We start from the raw sequence: 20,842 nt of genomic DNA, 5'->3' as shown, positions 1-20,842 counted from the left end.
CTTCTGGGAACCACTTATCTATACCTTTCTCAAGCTAACACATCTTATTGGTCTTATCCACACTGTGAAGATCTTCGACAATTCTGTAAAATATACTAACGATAGATGTGCATTATGGGACTTTTTTCCAAACGAGCATAATTCACTATCTGTATCTCTTCCTATTTAGCAGTACATAAATCTATTTCTTTTACATTGTCATGTACTGTAACATGATATTTAGGAATTAAATACACTTGTGAACAGTAAAATAATGGATGTATCATCATGTAAGTTACTATGTAGTGACGAGCAAGATATAAAAATGTATCCACAGGATTTTTTTTCTTTACGTGATCCTTTTTCTACACAAACAATCAGCAGATGAGCTTGATTTTATAAAAAATAATTTTAACTTTCCAAACATACAAGTTTTCTTATCCACTTTTCTCAAAGTTACTCGAAAATACTTCTTGGATAATGGAAAATAATTTGACATCAATTTTTATAGAAAATATTTTTATTATATAAAAAACATTTATGTACAAAAGCAATTATAAAAAAGCAACGATGAACATTACAACGATTATCTTAGATGAAACACTCAATAAATGGAACATCATGAGTGAAATTGTGTGATTGATTATGAGCGTATAATATATGGCACGAGATATAATGTGATGATGTTAGAAGGTATCTATGGTGAAGTAGAGTATGGTATATCTGTAACAGAGAAAAAGAAACGAAAATTAATATTAAACAACAAACTCTTAGAATTAAATATTGATGAATTGTTTGGAAAAGCTATTTTCGTATTTTCCCTATATACTGTATGCTCTTGAGTGTACATTTATTAAAGTAAGGGAGAATGGTTAAGTAAATCTGAAATACATTTATATTTTATTAACTACATTATGATATACAATTTTATAAAGCAGCAAGATTTTATCCTTAAATTTATAGGTTTAAGTTGTTTCTATGCAGTGTACATTGTTTGTACAAACTAATCAAGTTTCAGTCTTTGAAAATTCCTTTCGTTAGTTCAATAGAAAAAAAAACCTTTTTTTTTTTTTTAAAAAAAAAAAGTATTTTGTAGTTATTAACTTAAATTTAACTAAAAAAACTAGTGGAATTTCTGGTTTAACGTCATACAATTACCTTACATGCTAAAAGGGACGGACAATTAATGAAAGTGAATGATTATGAAATAATTGGTAAATGAAAATATGGAAGGAAACGGAAGAACATCGGAAAAACCCAGAGGTACATTATTGTCCATCACAAACTCACATAGCCTGGGATTGAACAAGAGATGACAGCGCTCTACTACTGAGCTTTCAACATAAACATTGTTTTAGTTAATAATTAACTGGCGCAAATCCCGGGGGAATGAGCGGACATGTCCCCTCCAATCTTGGAACTGGTGGGACTGTCCACCCCAATAATCTGATTTGAAATGTGTTTTTGGGAAGAAATGTGATGATTTGTGTCCAATTACCACAAAGAAAAGTGAGACGAATTTGATGTTTCCCCAGAATAAGCCTCAAATCTGAATGCCTCCCTCAGGCCTGCCTCAGAGTTGAAGACAACTCTGCTCCCCCTGATCCTCCGTAGCACTGCTTTTCAACTTCATAAATATTTTGAACAAGCGCTTAAAAAAATAATTATGGGAACGGTCTTACTCCCCTCCCCCCCGCAATGTTGAAAACAGATTACTAGCAATTGTAGTTTCAGAAGGTTTGAAATGAAAATTAAATCCTGAGTATCCACAGATAGATTATTTGTGGTATGTAAAATCATAAATTGTTTTTCAATACAGAAAATATCAAAATAAAATAAGCTTTTGCATGTCCCTATCATGTACCTGAGGGGAACAATTACCGCCCAAAATGTATAAAGGATAGCGGTAATTTTTTTTAATATTCCCTTTTTTGGAAATTTATCTCCTCAGGTATATGCCAAAGCAACGGTAGTGGGACCGTTGGAAACGTTGGATCATTATGAACCATGATAACACTGTAGGGATCGACAAATAAGGATAACACTGTAGCTATTTTAATAAACACATTTACTAAAAATGTGTAACAGGGAAAATTTAAGATATTTTTAAAAAATCTCTACCTTGCGATCATGGTTCTTACCTCATTTTGTTTGGAATGACGCTAGGTTTTAAACGGTACCACTTACATGTCCCTATCTTGTACCTGAGGGGAGGAATTTCCGAAAAAGAAAAAATCTGAAAAATCTCCTTTTTTCCACTTTGGGCGGGATATTCCCGTAGGGAAATTTGAATGGTACAGGTCGAAACAGTCCTTTATTGTGAACACAACGAGATACGGACCATGATCCTAGGATTAATAGCGATGTGTCAGGATTTTTTTTTAAAGAAAAAGATCTAAAGTTTACCCTTTTCTTTTTCCCTTCGTCCATGTTTGTGACATCACTTCCTCAAGGCATTGCACTTGTGACTGCAAAATGCCATGGAACATGTTATTTGATGCTTGCCTGCTTGAATTAATGCAAAAAATCCGGTGTGGAAAGCTTTACTAGAGATACGTATATAAAGCAAATTCCGAAGGTCGACGCCATGGTACAGCTCTGTACCAAAAGTCCCCAAAGGAATAAGCTCCGAGGCTAAGGGATTCGGTGAAGATGAAATTAATGATAATGGTAAAATTAAGAAAGTGAGAGGAAACTTGAGAACCCAAAGAAAACCTATGAATAACAAGTATGTGCCCGCACTACAAAAGCCACTTAGCGCGAACTGGGTTCGAATCAGAGATCTCACGCACCAGTTGTGAGAGCTCTACCATGAGCCACCGCGGTTCAAAATTGAGGAAGTGTTAATCAATATAGCCTAGTAGTAGGGATAAAAAGAACTTTGATTTTGGTCATTTAAATGATAAATAGGTGTAGAAATCAATTGCAATTGAAGCTAAAAAAAAAAAAAACATATACTGAGAAATGTGATTGAAAGTGCGGCAGAAGGAAAAAGAGGAAGAGGCGAAAAAGTGACAATTGAAGGATAATATTAAAACTGAAAATTGTTAAATCAAGATGAAAAGGTTAGTTAGGTATGCACCGCGGAACATGTAAACATTACAGTTCTCAACAAGTGCTCCTGCCAATCTTAGAGTACTTAGGAGATGTTTTGAAACTTCCTCCTTCCTTCAAATTCTTTCCTTCAAAGTTCAAAATACCGGTCATATAGAATTGAACTGACTGGGTGACATCTGGTCAGCGCATTGGCTAGCAACACAATTTTTCCTGTCCTTTTCAACCTACAGTCTGATACTTCAGAATTCCCACTGCTTCTTAATAGACTTATTCTGCTTGGTAACACGATACTACAATATGCTGCATAAATTAATATGCAACACAGCATTACACAGTAAGAATGAGTTTAAGACTTTAAGGTGGATCACTAGGTGTTCCCAGTGCTATGCTAAACGCTGCTTAAATAGTGTGGCGTTGCCGGATAGTGTCGAGTGTTTACTGATGCCAAATAGTAAAGGAAGTAATCATGGAATTTTGCTTGGATACTTACTAGAGAAATTAGTTTTCGACCCTTACCGTAATTCTGCTTCTCGAACTGCAACGCTAGAACCCAGGAATTTTCTTATTGTGACTACTACAGTAAACGTACAAATTTGGCAACAACGCGTTATGGTGTTCTGTGCAAGTTTCTTCTCAAAATCTATTTCCTTAAATGTAAATTAATATTTAAATAAAATATGAAAAATAACACGAAAAACGGTCAAAGAATATATCTATTTCGTAATAAGATCGTTCCTTTAAAATTCTTTACATGTACAAATGAACATTTTGTTAAACTGAGCACTTCTAGTAAGAGCTTACAACAAGTGTCATCTTGTGTGCTCATTGTAAAACGAATCAAATATTTTCCTTTATTTGTTACATTTTTCGATATCAGGAGGCACAACCAAATGAATCAGTGTCTTGTGCTGTAGCTGAAACATTAATCTATCTTATAGTACAATATTTATAACATGTAGCGTTTCATTGAGCAGTAGTTAAGACAATGAACTAAAATACGTACTGACTTCCGGGTGGTGATCCACCTTAATATGAATATCAAAGAAACTAATATTTTTGTAAAAATGTAATTTATGGAATCTAACTTTGACAGTTAAAAGTTATTTATGTAATTAAGAATCGTCAAAGACACTGATATTAAAAGATTTAAATACTATTATTATTATTATTATTATTATTATTATTATTATTATTATTATTATTATTATTATTATTATTATTATTATTATTATTATTATTATTTAAACCTATGCTATTGCTTAGAACAACTTCGTATAGTCGTTTGTATTAATTTAAACGTTTGTCATATGTTTGTGAGTAATCACATTAATATATCTGTCAAAATTCTTTCTAGAATCTTAAAATATAATTGAACTACTTATTTAAAATGATAAATACAAAACTCATTAAATACTAATAAAAATACATTTGAATATAGATTATTCTGTCAGATTATATGGTTGATTTATTTTGTGGTTTCGCTGACATGCTAATCACACTCAAATCTAGAAATATAGTCATGCGAAACATGTAAGTAAATTAATAAACCACTCATAGTTTGGTATATACATATGCAAATGTAACAGTTTACTCATTTCTCAGTATGACAGATATACGTATTAATTAATGTCTTTGATATTCTACATTCTAGAAGTGCATATTTTCTTCTATTAAGTTTAGAATTTTGTTTTTGTAGCATCAAATATAACGTACGTAACAATTTTTCTACAATATTATCCTCGTATCTTACAAGTAATTAAAGTTGATTTGTTTTCCCTTAACAAAAGTTATAAAGAAAAACAAAATGGATTGCAGCTATGGTACAATGTTTTCGTTGTCTTGTGGTTTCTGTGAAAGTTTGATTTGTTTTCCCTCAAAAAAAGTTATGAAGGAAAACAAAATGGATTGCAGTTATGGTACCGGTACCAAGTTTTCGTTGTTTAATTACGTTGACAATCAGATCGTCATCTTTCTTGCATGTTATTATTTCATATGATAAACAAATATATGTTAAATTTTAAGCTAAATTCTTACATGTTTTGTTTTTAACATGGAAAACCATGGAGATCTTACTCTGTTTTATTGTAGATAAATTATTTTTTTAAAAAGAAAAATGCTAAATTTAAGTTTTTATATAAACAAAATGTCTTGTATAGAAAATGTAGCAAACTAAGATGTTCATAAATGAAACACTGACAAGTTTCAAATGACTTATTGTTTGTGAGAAGTGATTAATGCATTATATATCAGACATGTAATTTAGAGATATTGTATTATTCGCAGTATTACATGTCAATAATCCTTATTAGAAAATGAAGTGTATGATGAAAGAAGGATATAGGCCTATAGAACTTTTCATCCTTAATTTATCTTTATATATATAAAAAAAATCAAATCACAATATATCGTAAATGATCGATGAAGCTCATCCAAAGTCGATCAAACTAGATGGAAATAAATCTTGATAGTCTTAATATGTTAGTACGCGTATAATATATTATGATGTGCAAGTCTTTAGGTTTCGAACTTATGAGCCTTCAAAGTTGAGGCTTGGGTTTTGTAAAATTTTCGCGCATAAAAGCTCTCTAATTCCTAGTTAGAAACAAAAAGAGTGGAACAAACTCATTATTAGGATTGCGCAATAAGAGGACTTACAATATTGTAAATACGTCCGTTATTCCACACGATAACTCTGAAGGGAAGCGAATTTTTAAAATTGTCTTTGAAATAGATAGCTAGAGCGGTTATCTTGGTTGAATCCGTTAAAGGAGTAAATCCCCATTTTCTACTATCGAAATAAAGGTAGTAGAAGTTACAAATCTCGCCGTTAGATAGCAGCAAAAGTCCTCCATCGGTTGACATCTACTGAACGAATTTGCAACTTCTAGGCGTGATTCTCCTTATCGTCTTCAGCAAAATTTCTTAAATATTCGTTTGAGACAGGTAAGCGTATGAGGCAGTTGATTAATTTTGTTGTAAATTCAATGTGTACTTTTAATTATAAAGATTTGTTTAACAAAATCAGTGAACGACTACTTTTCCGCGAAATATGTTTTTCTTTAAAAAAAATAATAATTCATTTATACATTATAGATGCTATTTTAGCTTTTCCGATTTCTCGAATTCAATGCAGCTCCTTGTGTTAGAGGAGAAAGTGTTGGTCAGCAATTCCTGCTTCTCTATGGATTTTAGTCACTCCGTGCCTAACTGTATTAGATTAAGTGAGCAGGTTTTTAGGTGAAATACTTAGACCACACTATAGGCAAACGCGTTTCAAAATTAACATTTTAAGTCCTTCTTCTTTGTCTACTTTTTGCACATTTTAATCTCTTTATGTATTGTCTTAATTCTGTGCTCCAGTAGTTGCTACACTCAATATAACATGGATGAATTTTCGTAAATGGCTAAGGACAATAGATAACGAACGTTGAGAAACTGAGCCAACCAATAATACTTTTCAAGACTTTCGTACACTGAAGAAATTTAAGTGCCCAACAATTAGGACATCATAAACTGAGGACTTAAATTTGTGGCCAATGGTGAGTTATTCACTATTTTTTTTTTAAATCTCTGATTAACGTAGCGAAGAATTTAAGTTTCTCCTCTAGATGGTAATGAAAGCATACTAAATTCCGAATTATTGTTACGTATTTGTAATGAATGTTACCTTAAGATAGTGAAAAAAGGAAAATAGAGTATATTTTTTTCTTTATGAACTAAATAAGTGGAAAATAGGTTAATTTCATGTTTCTAATCTTGTGTACATTTAGTTTAATCGATAGCTGTATTGAATACAAGGAAGATGAAAAATAAAATTAGCACCTGGCCAAAATATCAAAAATTCGTCTTTGATATTTCAAATATGTGCTCTTTAGTCTCGTATAGAGAACAATAGACGCAGGACTTCCATAATATTACTTTCATGGAAGCTCTTGATCAGAGCAGAGATTAATTCCTTTGCACTTGCACTTGTACTTACCTGATACCATGACAATGTGTGTCAAATATTACATAATTTTACAATGTATGCAACACGAAGTATTCGAGCAAGAAAAATAGTTGTCTCAAATTATACATACTTCATATTTCCTTTCGTAAGATTCGTTAGTGACTAGGGTCCTACTAATTAAATTTGGATAGTTATTCATTAAGAGAAAGTATCGAAAGTATTTGATGTTTATTTTGTTCATAATTTTTCAAAATAATGGTGAAATAAATGATATTCTAATCAAAACATGTGATCCATTCTGGTCTAGCAGTTAGAAACTTACTTTTGAAACAAAATCTTCGAGTTCATATTTCATTTTCGAGTAATTTCATCACCGTTGTTGGACATGTTAATAAGTGGATGGACTGGCAATCAAATTATTTAACAATAAACAAATCCTCAAAATTACTGGGTATTTCAGTTCAAATTATTTTCTTAGAATGAGCTCTCTGAAAAGATTAAATTTGGATGTTAGCGTAGGAGAACCAGGTTCGATTCACAGCGAGAGTTATGTGGTTCGGATTGCACCAGTGTTTCTTCCAGACTTACTTTTGGAGCGGCACCGTCCCCCGGAGAACTAAGAGTGCCCCCAGAGGAGATCAAAATAATACTCTGCAATATAATAATAAATAGAATAGTACCAGCACTGCCCCCTCCCCGGAATATTAAGTGTGCCCCTCGGAACATTTTTTCTGAAAGAACGACTGGATCCCACGTTAAACTGTAGGTTCACGCCTTATATAGCCTAGCTGCTGAACGGGACCATAAAATCAAAAATCAAGTCTTAAATTTTGATATATTAGGTATATATGTATGTTATAGTGTGATATCGTCAACACTAAACACAAGAAAATAAGAATGCTTTTAATATTTCTCCCGATGCCTCGGTACATCACACCTATTTGTACGAATTACCTTAAATTTGAATTGTTACTTGAATTTATAAAGAAAATAATAATGTGTAAGCTTTCGATTCACCAGGCCAAGTTGTTTTACTTTAAGGAATATATAACATATAATTTAGAAATAAGTACATATATTCAGCGAATATCTATAGTTAAGTAGGTAAACACAAGCATAGTTGCCAAAAGACAAACTAATGATAATACGACAATACATTTCAAACAATAATAATAAACTTACTTCCGGTATATCTACATATATTTTAGTAGTACTGCGAGAGAAATTTCTTGTCTACTGCCAGTTCACTTTTTAAGCAATAAAACAGAGTGTTACGAGACCAGGCTCGTAGATAGAGGCTAGCCATTCTCTTTCTCTTCCCTCTGTGTGACTGCCTTCAATTCCCCTAAAACTATTTATAGCTCTGTGTAACTGTTAGTGTTTTGGCTACGTCCCTGTGACTCAAGTTATGGCCATGTCTGCAGTTTCTGACTAGGGCGATGACAATTATTATCCAGCTTCATCTTCAGTGGCATCCGTAGAATTTCTTCAAAAGAAGGGGGCTCATACAGTCAAACTCATATCCTTTCAGAACACATGAACATGCGATTTTTGTATGTGTGTCTTAATATTGTTTTCCATCAGGAGAGAGTTTAAACCCCGAAACACTGTTGTCTACTCCAATATCTGTTTCTATGTGGACTTCGTAAAAGGATGCCATGCATAATTTGCTATGTTTATAGAGAACTGTCAACATGAAATTTCCCTTGCAGATAGTATAACTACTAGGCATAACTTCATAATACGCTAAAGTTAAAATAGTGTTTATGAATAAATAACAAACATTAAAGTACTGATTTCATAGAATTATTCTTGCCTACAAAAACTTCAATTCAGGTTGTATTGTATTTATATTATGCTTACCTATTTGATAATCTGAAGCAGGCCTACCCAAGGTAGCCACCGCCGTAGCCATAGCCTAATCCGTAAGCACCAAGGCCATATCCCAATCCCAAACCTGGTTTACCAATTGCAAGAGCGGGTTTGACAGCAACAGGAACTGCTACTGGTTTGGGAACGGCTACTGGATGAGGAACAGCTACAGGAACTGGTTTTGGCACAGGAACAGCATAAGGTTTTGGAATAGGGACACCAACTGGTTTAGGAACTGGAACAGCTACTGGATGTGGGATAGGGACAGGTACGGGCTTATCAACAGGAACAGCAATTGGTTTTTCTACTGGGACTGGCACAGGGTGTGGCACATGAACAGCGTATGGCTTGTCAACTGGAACAGGTACGGGATGAGGCACAGGAACGCCCACTGGTCTGTCTACTGGTACAGCAACAGGATGCGGCACAGGATATGGAATGTGCTTCGTGATGTGAATCGATTTTGTAATTGGTGGAAGATGTGCGATTGGAGCTGCAAGTGGAGCATGTGCAATTGGTGCAGCTGCAAATGCATGTCCTAAAGGAGCAGCTCCAATTGGAGCGGCTAATCCAGCGATCCCTCTCTTCTCATGTTTCTTCTCCTCTTCTGCCGTTGAGAATGAGGCAAGAATGAGCAGAGATAGACAAACCTGAAATTAAATAATAATAATATTTTACCAGAGAACAATATTGTTGCAAATTTCATATAACAAACTACGTAAATAGTACATTACGCTTAAATTAAGGAGAATACGTACTATTAAGCACTGATGTAACATTAATATTACCTTGCCAGTTTCTAACCCTATAATATTTTGGAAAGTTTAGTTGTAAAATCGTTCTAGTGGCTTGTCTCTCTTCGTAAATCGGGAAATACGGAACTGTTTAAATAACCTTACTGTCATACTTTCAGAAGTGAAATATAGACAAAATTTTGATGTACACTTCTTGTAATATTGGAGTTATCAACGATGTCCTAAAACTTTACCGTTGAATAGCAGTAGTACATAGTTTTATATTTATGACGAAATATTACATGCACAGATTAATATCAGATGTAATATCTAGAATAAAAGAGTAAATTATCTTTGCTTCCTTCCTGCTTATTTCATTTCTAAATTTTAAGGGTTGAAGTTTGTCAGTCATGGTACTAGAATTATTTGTTTTGTTTATAACATGCAAGGAGAATTTTTTTTGTATGAATACACTCCCATCTAGTTTTCGATTGTTTGCGAGTTTTTTTCTTATATGCCAGAAAACTCGGAATTCATTTTATGATATTACCTATATATTTTATGATATTACAGAACTTTGATAGGTGTAACACGGGTATTCAAATTTCTTTTTAACGAAAGACCTTTTTGAGTATTGGACATAATCGATTCAATAGCTTGTAGGATAGGCGAACGAAACGACCGTCACACAGGGTGGTAAAGAGGTGTGGCTAATCAAAGATACTACAGCGCGATCGAGTGATTGAGTAACTTGCAGATCTGCTTCTTTCGTGTATAAAGTGGTGTGAATGAATACAAAGAAGTGGCAAAACCGTAGCCCTGTCATTTACCAAAACTATCTCTATGGCTTATGGAACCCGAAGTTTCAATGTCCTATTCGCGAAAGCTCTCCATTGGCTTCTGTCCTTAGCCAACTGGATCTAACTTTTACTTTCTATTTTTATTTCTTCGAGATCAATCTTAATTTTGACCTCTCATCTGCGCCTCGGTCTTCCTAAGGGTCTTTTTCCAATTGAGTTTCCAGTTACATTTTTGAAAGAATTTCTAATTTCTTACATCCTGGCTACATGATCTGCCGATCTAAGTCTCCTAGATATTATAAACCCTTACAATGTTAGGCAAATGATATAAATTATACAAATTCCGCCATTCCCCATTCCCACCCCTGTTGGGTTTGAATATTTCACCCAGAGTGTTATTTTAAAATGCACATAGTCAGCGTTTTCCCCTCAGAGTAAACGACGATGTTTCGCAACTATACAGCGCAACAGGCATAATTATAGTTTTATATAATTTAAGTTTCAAATTGTTTGACACAGTTCGCGAAGACAAAAGAGTTTAGTCTAAATAATAACATTAATTTCCTGCTTTCAGTCGATATTTAATTCCTTTGTCGATGTGGTTTTGGTCCGTCAAAATTGATAATAGATATTGGAAAGTATCTACTTGTCGAAAATATAATTTTATATTGCCTTTCCGAGTCATAACTTGAAGTATCACGGCCACAGTAGATGCCTTCCCATTTGCTTAGACCATTTAAAGGAAACTCGCAGAACCACTTTCAAATGGTATGAACGCTATTCCTTAGTATGGTTTACTTAATATAATTTTATAAATGTTGTTAAATGGCATTGTAAAATATTTTCTTATGGCTTGTGGCTATTCAGCCATTTGTGATGGGGTGCCTAGTGAAATCTTTAACGAAAGAGTTGGTGACCCTTGACCTCCAGTTTTGAATGTATTTATAGGATAGAATATGAAGTGAAGATAACTTCTAAGTTTGGAACGGGAATACCACTTTATGTTGGCTAGAGATAATAAAGGTCTATTCCTCTATTGTACCATCATAGCTGCCATATTGGATTCCGGTATGTTGGATTCAGATTAAGTTTTACTTTTTTTTTAATAGGAAGAGGTCTTGAGCATATCGTTTTGAGGCAGCTTTTCACCACAACACACACATTTGGAGTTATTTCCAATTTATCTCTAATCATTTATTAGTTATTACCTTCATTAATATCTGTTTATATAACTTACAATTGTCTTTCTAAAATTACAAAGTACCAATGCCTCATATTGTATATTGTAAATACATTCACACTTAATAGTAGTAGTTTAATATTAATCAATTGAGCTAATTTTTTCCCACGGATTTCTCTGCTCTGGTATGGAACCATTTTAGGGGTAGGACACAAAATAACTCAGAAGTCGAGGAATAAAGATCCGTATATACATAATGTGAACTAGGAAATTATAATATTTGTCCATATTGTAAAAAAAAGTAATAAAAATTAGGACTTACAATTTACATATGGCATTATTATACAGTAAAAGATAAATTCTGACCAAAGCGTATATTATCTAATAAATAATAGCGTTTTATTCAGGTATTATTTTATGAGACTATTATTAACATACAATAAAATACGTATGATTATATAAAACACACACAGACTTGAAAGTTATGAAATATGACGTAGAACAATAGAGCTTAAAATTATCCGATTCAATTTTCATATATTGATATTTTCATTAGATAAGAATTTATTTTTAATTTTAAAACGACTAAAAATAGTCTGTGTCAAGTTAAGAGCTTATCTTAACGTTAGTTTATAATAAAAATAACTATTAGATATTATAATGTCCTTCGTTTATTTTTTTCATATTATTTTCTCTGCGAGCATGTGCATGTCTATATCCAGCCTTTTATTCACGTTTCTTTGAAATAATAACATTTATCAATAAGAACAATTAATTGAGGTGTGTTTTAGAAGAACGCTGAAGTATGACATATTTCGTTACATGCTAACAACATTCTCATAGACCTAGTACTATTAGAACTACTATTTCAATTAGTTAACATTCAAAAGCAATATTTTTATACGTCACGTAGAAATAGCTTATATTCTTTAACTAGCGCTTTTTTTAATTCGTGTGTCAAATGAAAGTCAATTTGTACGGTTGGTTGATCTGAAGTTTAAGAGTGTACCGAGGCTTCATGAAAACGTGAACCTAAACCTTAACATTGGAATCCGCACTACATGAGCATCTACCGGGAATCGAACGGAGGTCTCCCACATCAAAGGAGTGTATGCTACTCATTTTCTTACGTTTATGCGATTACAGAATATGTCATATGTTGCAACGTTATTCGAACACAAGCTTTAAGTCAATAAAATCAGGAGGATAAATTCTGTGATTCAAAACTTTGATTCCATTTATTTTCCATGTTTTTTTAAAATTATTATTTAGTTATTTTGCAAGAAAATCTATGTTTATTATGTTGAAAAGACAGCTGCGAAATGAGATAATTAAAATAAACATGGAGAATAAGTTGGATCAAAGTTTTCAATCATGGAATGTATCCTTCTGATTTTATTGATTAAAAGTTTGTGTTCGAATAACGCTTAATGCATTCTGTAATTCCAGAAAACCCTACAAAATCTGACAGTTTACAAATAGACGAATTGATAGTTGTGTAAACTATTTCTGCTTGATATGTGGTACCAATATTTTTATTGCGATGGAAATCAATTGTGTTAGTAATTTTGATAGTACCACATACCATTTACAATATTATTAAATGGGACAATTAAATTCATGCCATAAAATTTGCCATAAATATTATGTCATGACACGCTTCAAGTTTTGAATATCTGCATTATCTGTGCTTTTTTTTTGAGGCAAAGGGAATGGGCTCGACCGTTCGTAACAAATGACAGTATGTGTACCCTGTATTTCTAATGTATTTGGTAAGAAGTGACAATATTCACAATAACTGAATCAACATCGAGATATGAATATTCAAACTTTTAGATCAAGGACAAATTGAACCAGTAATTGCAGAATAATCCGTGCACTTTTTGATTATTTTATTTTATTAATTGTGGAGAGCACTTAATTTTCTCTTTAGAAGCACAAACCCAAAAATAAATGACTCTCAATAATGAAAGAAACAATTTTAAAAAAAATACAGGAATTGTCCTCTAATTGTCGATTAAATTTGTCTTTGGATAATGACAGAATATTGTTCTCTAATATTGATTGAACTTGCCTTTGGATAAGAATTGAATATTATTCTCTAATTACTGATTGAACTTATCTTCCGACAAGGATTGAATATTGTTCTCAAAATGAACTTGTCTTTAAACAAGGATTGGATTTTGTTCTCTAAACTATTGATTGAACTTGTCTTTACGTAGACAATGATTGAAATATTCATCTCTTGAAGCTGATTGAATTTTTTTGAATATTGTCACTCTCTACTAAAATACATTGGAAAGATGATGAAGCCGAGCTGCCATCTCTCAATGGTTAGCGTTCGTTTAAAAATTAACCTTAAGTCGATTGATTTTCACGGAGGAGTGTCTTTTCCGTTTTCTTTGAAATGAACTCCAGTTATAATGAGGCAACTTTATTGATTTATTCTTTAAATCTTGTTAAAAGTCTCTTGCATTTTCTTATTAATATTGCTTAAATAGATTTGAAGGGGAAAAAAATCAGTAAAATCAAGTCATTAAAATACCAGTTCATTTTAAAGAAAACACAAGAATGAATGAATAATTATAGTTTACTGGAAACGTCAGTAGCAAGGTTACTTGTTCCCGCGAAAACAGAAGAATATTTCTGGGGCTGAGAAGTAAAGTAGTACAAGTAATAAAATATTAATTTCACAGAAGAAGCGAAAAAAGTGTTTGCAAGACAATATTTTGTTGAATTCAGTCGAGTATTTATTAACATAAAAAAAAATTCATTTCCTGCGTTCCAGTTGCCCATATCTCAAAACGTTCCTAGTGTCCCTCGTATTAATGTAATTAGAGAAAAATAACTCAATTTCTGCCAAAAAGTGAATTGGCATAGTTAACCCGCTTAGCCCCAGGTTTGAGGAGATATTCAATTTCCTAAAAGGAGTTAAGAACCTTATATGTTCCACTTTAAAAAAAAAAAAAAAAACGTAGAAAAATATATTTCAATAGAAATGTATTAACTCAGTAGGAGACTCAGTGGTTGAGCGATCGTCTCTAATCCGTAGTTCGATCCCAGGCCGAAAGAGTTTATGCTAGAGAAATATTATGCCCATGAGTTTTCTTGCTGGTTCTCCAAGTTTCCTCCCATATTCTGATTCTACCAGTTATCTTATTGCTATTCACCATCTTCAATTGCTCGTCTCCTTTAACCTAAAGGCCATAAATATCGAACATAAAACTAGAACTTCCATATAATTAATTCAGCGAATTAATATAAGTTACTGTATAATGAAATATTCTTGAGTGATTCTTAAACTGCGACGTGTGTGCCTAATAATAAAGGTGCCGCGAAATAACACTTGTTATTACAACTTTATATAATGATAGAGTCTAATGTATAGGTCTCAATGATGAAAACAAGAGAAACTGAAAAAAAAAAAAAAAAGTGAATCATTAACCGATTTTTGTTATTGTTGTTGTTGTTAATAATGATTCCTCAAGAAATTCAGTTTTGGTACTGACATATAATTACTTACTTGAAGAGGAAATAAAATGTTCAATGAATATTCAATGAGATTTAGTTTAAAAATCTCTCAAATTTTGCGCTCTTGGTGGCAAAATGTAACATATGTTCAAAGTAAAAGGAAGAAATGATTGAATAAAAAAATGGAAGAAAGTATGAGAACCGCGAGAAGGAAAACAGGGACATGAGATTGTCCACAACAAACTCACATAAGCTAGAATTGAACCAGGGATCCTTCTCACCAGAGACGATTATTTAACCATCATAAAATTGCTTAAAGAGGAGGAACAATGCGGACTACTCCAAAATTTAAAAAAAAAAGTCAATCATAAATTTGTTATGAGACGATACTGTTGTCACTTTTCTCAATCACTGTATTGACCATATAGTAAATTAGAAGTAACCCAACAGCTTTAGTATTTTCACTTTGTGCTGTCACAAACTAACCATACAGGTTTTATTTTTTCAACTGTTCCACAAAAATATTCACCACCTTAGGAGAAATCAGTTAGTACCTTCTAAATGTTTTATGTATATAATAATAATAATAATAATAATAATAATAATAATAATAATAATAATAATAATAATAATAATAATAATAATAATATAGAATTAAATTGTTTTTCGAGAACTTATGATGATTTCCCCGAGAAAATCATACTTTATATCTCTTAATTAATAATTAATAATGAGACTCACCAGTGACTTCATGCCTTTTAATGTGTATGTCCCGTTTGCTATTGTTGTAAAAGGTTTTTTAACCTTTACGTAAAAAACGAACGGTGAGCTCCCTTGGTCACTAACAAAATGCTTCGAAGAAAGTGGATGCTACTTGCTTATATACCGGGTTAAAGGAATCGCATGGATATCTTGGGTGTGTGGTCACTTTTATGAAACTTTCACCGACCTCCAGAAAACTTCTCTTGTTCCTTCCGAACCGACCATCAGCAGAGAGAAGTTGACTTGGGTCCGTTCGGAAGCTAGTGTTGCCAACCACAGGGTGCAAAAATGATCTTAATCGTGTATAGCTATATTGAAACCGCTTATCTTAGAAAGAAGGATGCTATTTAGGAGAGAGAGAGTGTATACAGAAAAGACATATGTGTACATGTATATGTAAGATTGGGAGTAGAGGGGGAAGAAAGAGATAGAAGAAAGAGAAGTGAAGGGATATTGTAATGGAGAGCAGACATCATTCTATTGTGAAGTTATTTCTTCTTCGTCGTCGCCAGTTTGATAATAAAAACGTAAGCACACTTTCATTGCATAATACTTCCGCTCCCAGATCTTTTTTGATTACTTAAGATTTTTAGTTCAGCATTTGTTTACAGGAAGTCGTCTTTCATTGGAATAGTTGAAAACCAGGTCATACCCAATGTTTGAGAATGGACAATGCCATTAAATTCCTATAGCGAATATATTGCACTTGAAATGTCTAGATTTTAGTATATTGCAAGGAAATGTTTTCAAAAGGTCTTTCCTTTTCCTTAAATATATGAAATGACTCCATGCTCTTAAGACTCCATGGTCAATGAATGAGAAGAAGTAGGAAATGTTTGGTGGAATGAGGATATGGGAGAAAAAAGAAGGAGAGTCCCTGAACAAACCTTTACACAAATTTACCATCACAAATATTGTCCATCACAAATTTACTTAGATTAGGATCGAACTAGGAAGCCTTTGCTTCAAAGGTGAGTGCAATAAAATTTTATTTTAAAACATAGCCCCAACTTAAGCACTTATCTCAATGTTCTTGTTTAACTTTTCGACTTAATCCAATATGTCAGGGTTACGAACACAGAATTTTCGAGGACAGTTAAAAATACCATGCATTTTTTCAAAGGGGCTCGACATCCTAATGGGTTTGACCTCATTATTGTTAGTCGAACGCTTCAGATAGCTCGACTACACGGTATCGGGCACCACAGCCAATGGGCCTCCGTTTTTAAATTTATGTTAGACATATTAAATGTATTTGCATGTAAGCAACAGGTAAGTGAGTGGGCTGATCATGGTTCGGTTCCTGGTTTGAGCACGCACTTTCCGGCGTTACCCATCATCATGAGCCGAAGAAAGAGCTATTTGAAGAAAAATATAGTAAGCGAACTGTAGTCGAGAAAGGTGAATGTAAGCCTATGTATTTTTTTGATGAGCCATCACTCAAAATTAATAATTGTATTCTGTGTATTACAGTGTTCAGAATCATATGCGGCACCTTTAGTAGAGACGGTTTAAACATTATAATAATCCTATATCTAGTAGGTCCAGAGAAACATCCTTCTTTCAATCTCCTTTACAGGCTGAGTTTATAAATATCCTTTATTATTATTATTATTATTATTATTATTATTATTATTATTATTATTATTCAAATTTTTAAGCTTACTTGTGGGACTTACTAAACACTATGCAAAATCTTATCTCATTGAGTAAGGGGATACTAAAGAGATATAAGCTATGACATTTTGAAATAAAATTAAATTATTTTTTTATTATTTTAATGTCCCACGATGATAACGATGATTAAGGCAAGTGAATGATGATGGAAGAATTGATGAAATGATCATGTGAGAGCAAGCGGAAGTTCCCCGATAAAACGCACAGGTGATGTTCTCTCTCACACATTTACTTCACCGGGATCGAACCAGGAATCTCACGCACAAGAGGTAAGCGCTCTACCACTGAGCCACCACGTACTCTGACTGAAAGTTTATATTTTTACTGTAAGCAAAGATGTGTATTACTAACTTTTTAACCCTTATTATGTGAGTATTTGAAAAATGAAATCCAAAATGAGTAGCAGTTTGAAACCTAATGTTTTTTTTTTTATTATTATTATTAAGATACTGCTGAATATAACACCGATTATAAAAATGAAATGAAATCTTTGTGTTTTACGTCCCGCGGTTAAAGGAGACGGTGGTGATGAGTAATGAGTGAAATGGTGGAATGAAGAAAGTGGAAGGAAACGGGAGAACCCCGAGAAAACCCACGCACAAGGTGTTTGTTCACCACAAAGTTCACTTGGTGGGGGCTGGAATCGAACCCGGGACCTCAAGCACCGGAGCTGAACGCTCTACCACTGAGCCACCGCGGCCCCCCTACACCGATTATAATGTACAGTACATACCCAGCTTACTGATCCAAATGAGAACGGTCCCGAGTAATGTAATAGAGTACAGTCAAAGTAATACTTAAAGAGAGATAGCTATAATTCCACTAACGTGAGGAGCAGATAAAGGTAGCAAACATTATAGCTAAAAGGTCTTTGAAACTTACATTCAAGAATTGAAATACAAAATGTTTGTTTGTGTTTTGCCAGGTTGACCATTTATGTTTTGTGCAAGTATGAGCACTCACAGCTATGAACATAAGATCTATCAACCATTTAATCCTATAGTAATTTAACATGATAAATGTATTCTGGTTCAACTTCTGAAGAAGACCTCGAACTTCGATAGCAGGCCAAATGCTTCTTCATATCATCTGCTTGCATTTTCTGCGCTCATTTGATTATATTAGTTGGAAGTTCTAGTCTCATACGGTAATTACCAAATCTCAGGCTCAAATAGTTCATTCGTCGATACGGACTAAAGTTGTGAGGTTTCTTCACAGTCTCATATGACAAATGCTGTGACAATATCTTTAAATAAGTATTTGTTCAGCTTTTTTCCATTTTTTCTTTCATTATTAGCTTTTTCTTCGCAAAATATCTTTGGAATTAGCATCCCTGTTAATAAAAATTTAAAAAACAAGCTGTGAGTTACATGCACTGTGATTATCCATTAGCTAATATTGCCTCATTTGCCATCAGTAAACGTGTAAATGTGCTTTTGACAAGGATGTTTAGCATTACTGTTCTTTGCTTCCCTACATTGTAACGTTCATTGTAACTGTAGTTTGTAATTTCAAAACCTCAAAGGTCACACTCTTTTATCTTTTGAATTATCTCTGAGTGGTATCACTTGTTCTTAATGTACCGTGGAACGCATTGCACCCGCGTAGAATAATAATACAACTTCCATATTTTCGTGGCTTCCTTCTTGAAGTTACGTAATAAGTGGTTGGTAATTTGCTTATTGTTCCCTAAGGAGTCTCAAAAAATGTTTCTTTTTTAACATACAGTATACAGATTTAGGGATCTAGGTCACCATTAGCTGCACTTATTCTTTTTCACATAGTACAGCCTAATACAATACATTACATAAAAGAAACACAGGAACAAATAGGTTGTCATTGTACGAGAACTCCTTATTTAATAAAAAAAATAAGTTGTGAGGAAACGGCTTAGGAATATTCCCATTTCTGGTACAATATTGTACTGTAGTTTATTTCGATTAGGAATAGGTTTTCTTTTAAGATACCGGTATATATTTACTGGACTTTAACAATATAACTTCCTTATTACATGAAATCCACTCAGGGGCGTACGGTACCTATGGGAAGCCTACCGGAACCGGACCCCCCCCCCCCCACACACACACAAAGCTTCCTAATTAAATATACTGTACATCTGTAGGCTTTCTCAATACAACTATACTCGTTTAACACGGGAAATGGATTGATATAAAATTAAAATTTTATTACATTTCCTCTGTACGCCTTCTCTTATAAAAACCACCTAGTTCTCTTATTATTATTTTTTTTTTCTGAAAATATAGGTGGAAGTATTTTACAATTACTTATTGTCTTTTCTGCCGCAGAATAATATCCATTCAATAGTACATAGATGTAGTGGCTTGTTGTATTGGACCCACCCTTCCTCCAAAGCTTGGACCTCTCCCAACAAAAATTTCTCGGTTTGTGCCTGACTCCACTCCAGAATATTGCAGTCAGATAACTATGCTACTCAAACATAAAGTAGGAATCTCAGAGAAGACAAGGGGCCGTTTCCTAGACAACTCAATCTTGTTGTTTTTTTCTTAAATTTTTATTATTATTCATATTGTCCGTCAGCCTATTCGTTATCTTCTCCAGATCAGTGATAATTTCAAGGAGAAGTGCGGGTGGAATCTCCCTCTTTCCTCCCGGAGCTAGGAGACTTTTCCTCCTCGTGGATATATCCGTTCTGATCAACGTAAATGACCAGTACTTTTGTAGTTGTACTTCTACCCTCTGTGTGTTGAAGTCCCTCTTCCCGGGGAAAATTCTTCTGGAATTATCAGTGGTCCCGATTATGTACACACACGTAAAAGAAATAGTCTACCATTAGTATCAAGTTCTAAACTAATTTTATTTTTACATTAACTCTCCAGGTTCTTTTATTTAACCGACTTTAGAAAAAGGGAAGTTCTCAGTTAGACCTGTATGTATGTATGTATATACCTGTATATACCACATCAAAATATGATCAAGGTTTCTCGTATAATCACGTACAACGCTACATTAATCAATTATATCGAGACACTTTGGTCGTATTTCGATGCGGTTTTTACTAATCGAATAAACAATTTCCAAGGAAAGTTTATATGTGTAAAATATTTGAAAAATATACAGTATTAATTAATTAATTAATTTTAAGAAATGAGAAATAATATCCTAAAATATGATGCAACAAGATATCCAATAACGACGGGTTGCATAAATCAAGGCGTAAGCTTAGTCAGCTTAATGATTTAACACTGGTGATGGATATTTAAGTCATTAATGATTTTATGGCTGTTGACATGCCGGTCTTGTTCAAATTTCTGCAGAATATCATAGATTTTTTCGTGTGGTTGGTCGCCCACTCCTAGGAGCATCTTGGACATTAAAAATT

General features: G+C 33.3%; 1 protein-coding gene across 1 annotated transcript; it reads right to left on the bottom strand.

Moving 5' to 3' along the window:
* Window positions 1-481: 481 nt before the first annotated feature.
* Window positions 482-15,939, bottom strand: LOC145695041 (uncharacterized). The gene is made up of 3 exons (XM_081771870.1): window positions 15,784-15,939; window positions 8,849-9,507; window positions 482-702 (listed from the first exon to the last, which is right to left on the bottom strand). Exons 1-2 carry the CDS (start codon window positions 15,793-15,795, stop codon window positions 8,872-8,874), a joined length of 648 nt encoding a protein of 215 aa, XP_081627996.1. The 5' UTR covers window positions 15,796-15,939; the 3' UTR covers window positions 482-702; window positions 8,849-8,871.
* Between the last annotated feature and the right edge of the window lie 4,903 nt (window positions 15,940-20,842).

Source organism: Thermobia domestica, chromosome 9 (assembly GCF_964235325.1).
Source record: "Thermobia domestica chromosome 9, izTheDome1.hap1.1, whole genome shotgun sequence".
Taxonomy (NCBI): domain Eukaryota; kingdom Metazoa; phylum Arthropoda; class Insecta; order Zygentoma; family Lepismatidae; genus Thermobia; species Thermobia domestica.
The sequence above is the reverse complement of the archived record's forward strand: the minus strand, read 5'-3'. Positions and strand labels throughout refer to the sequence as shown.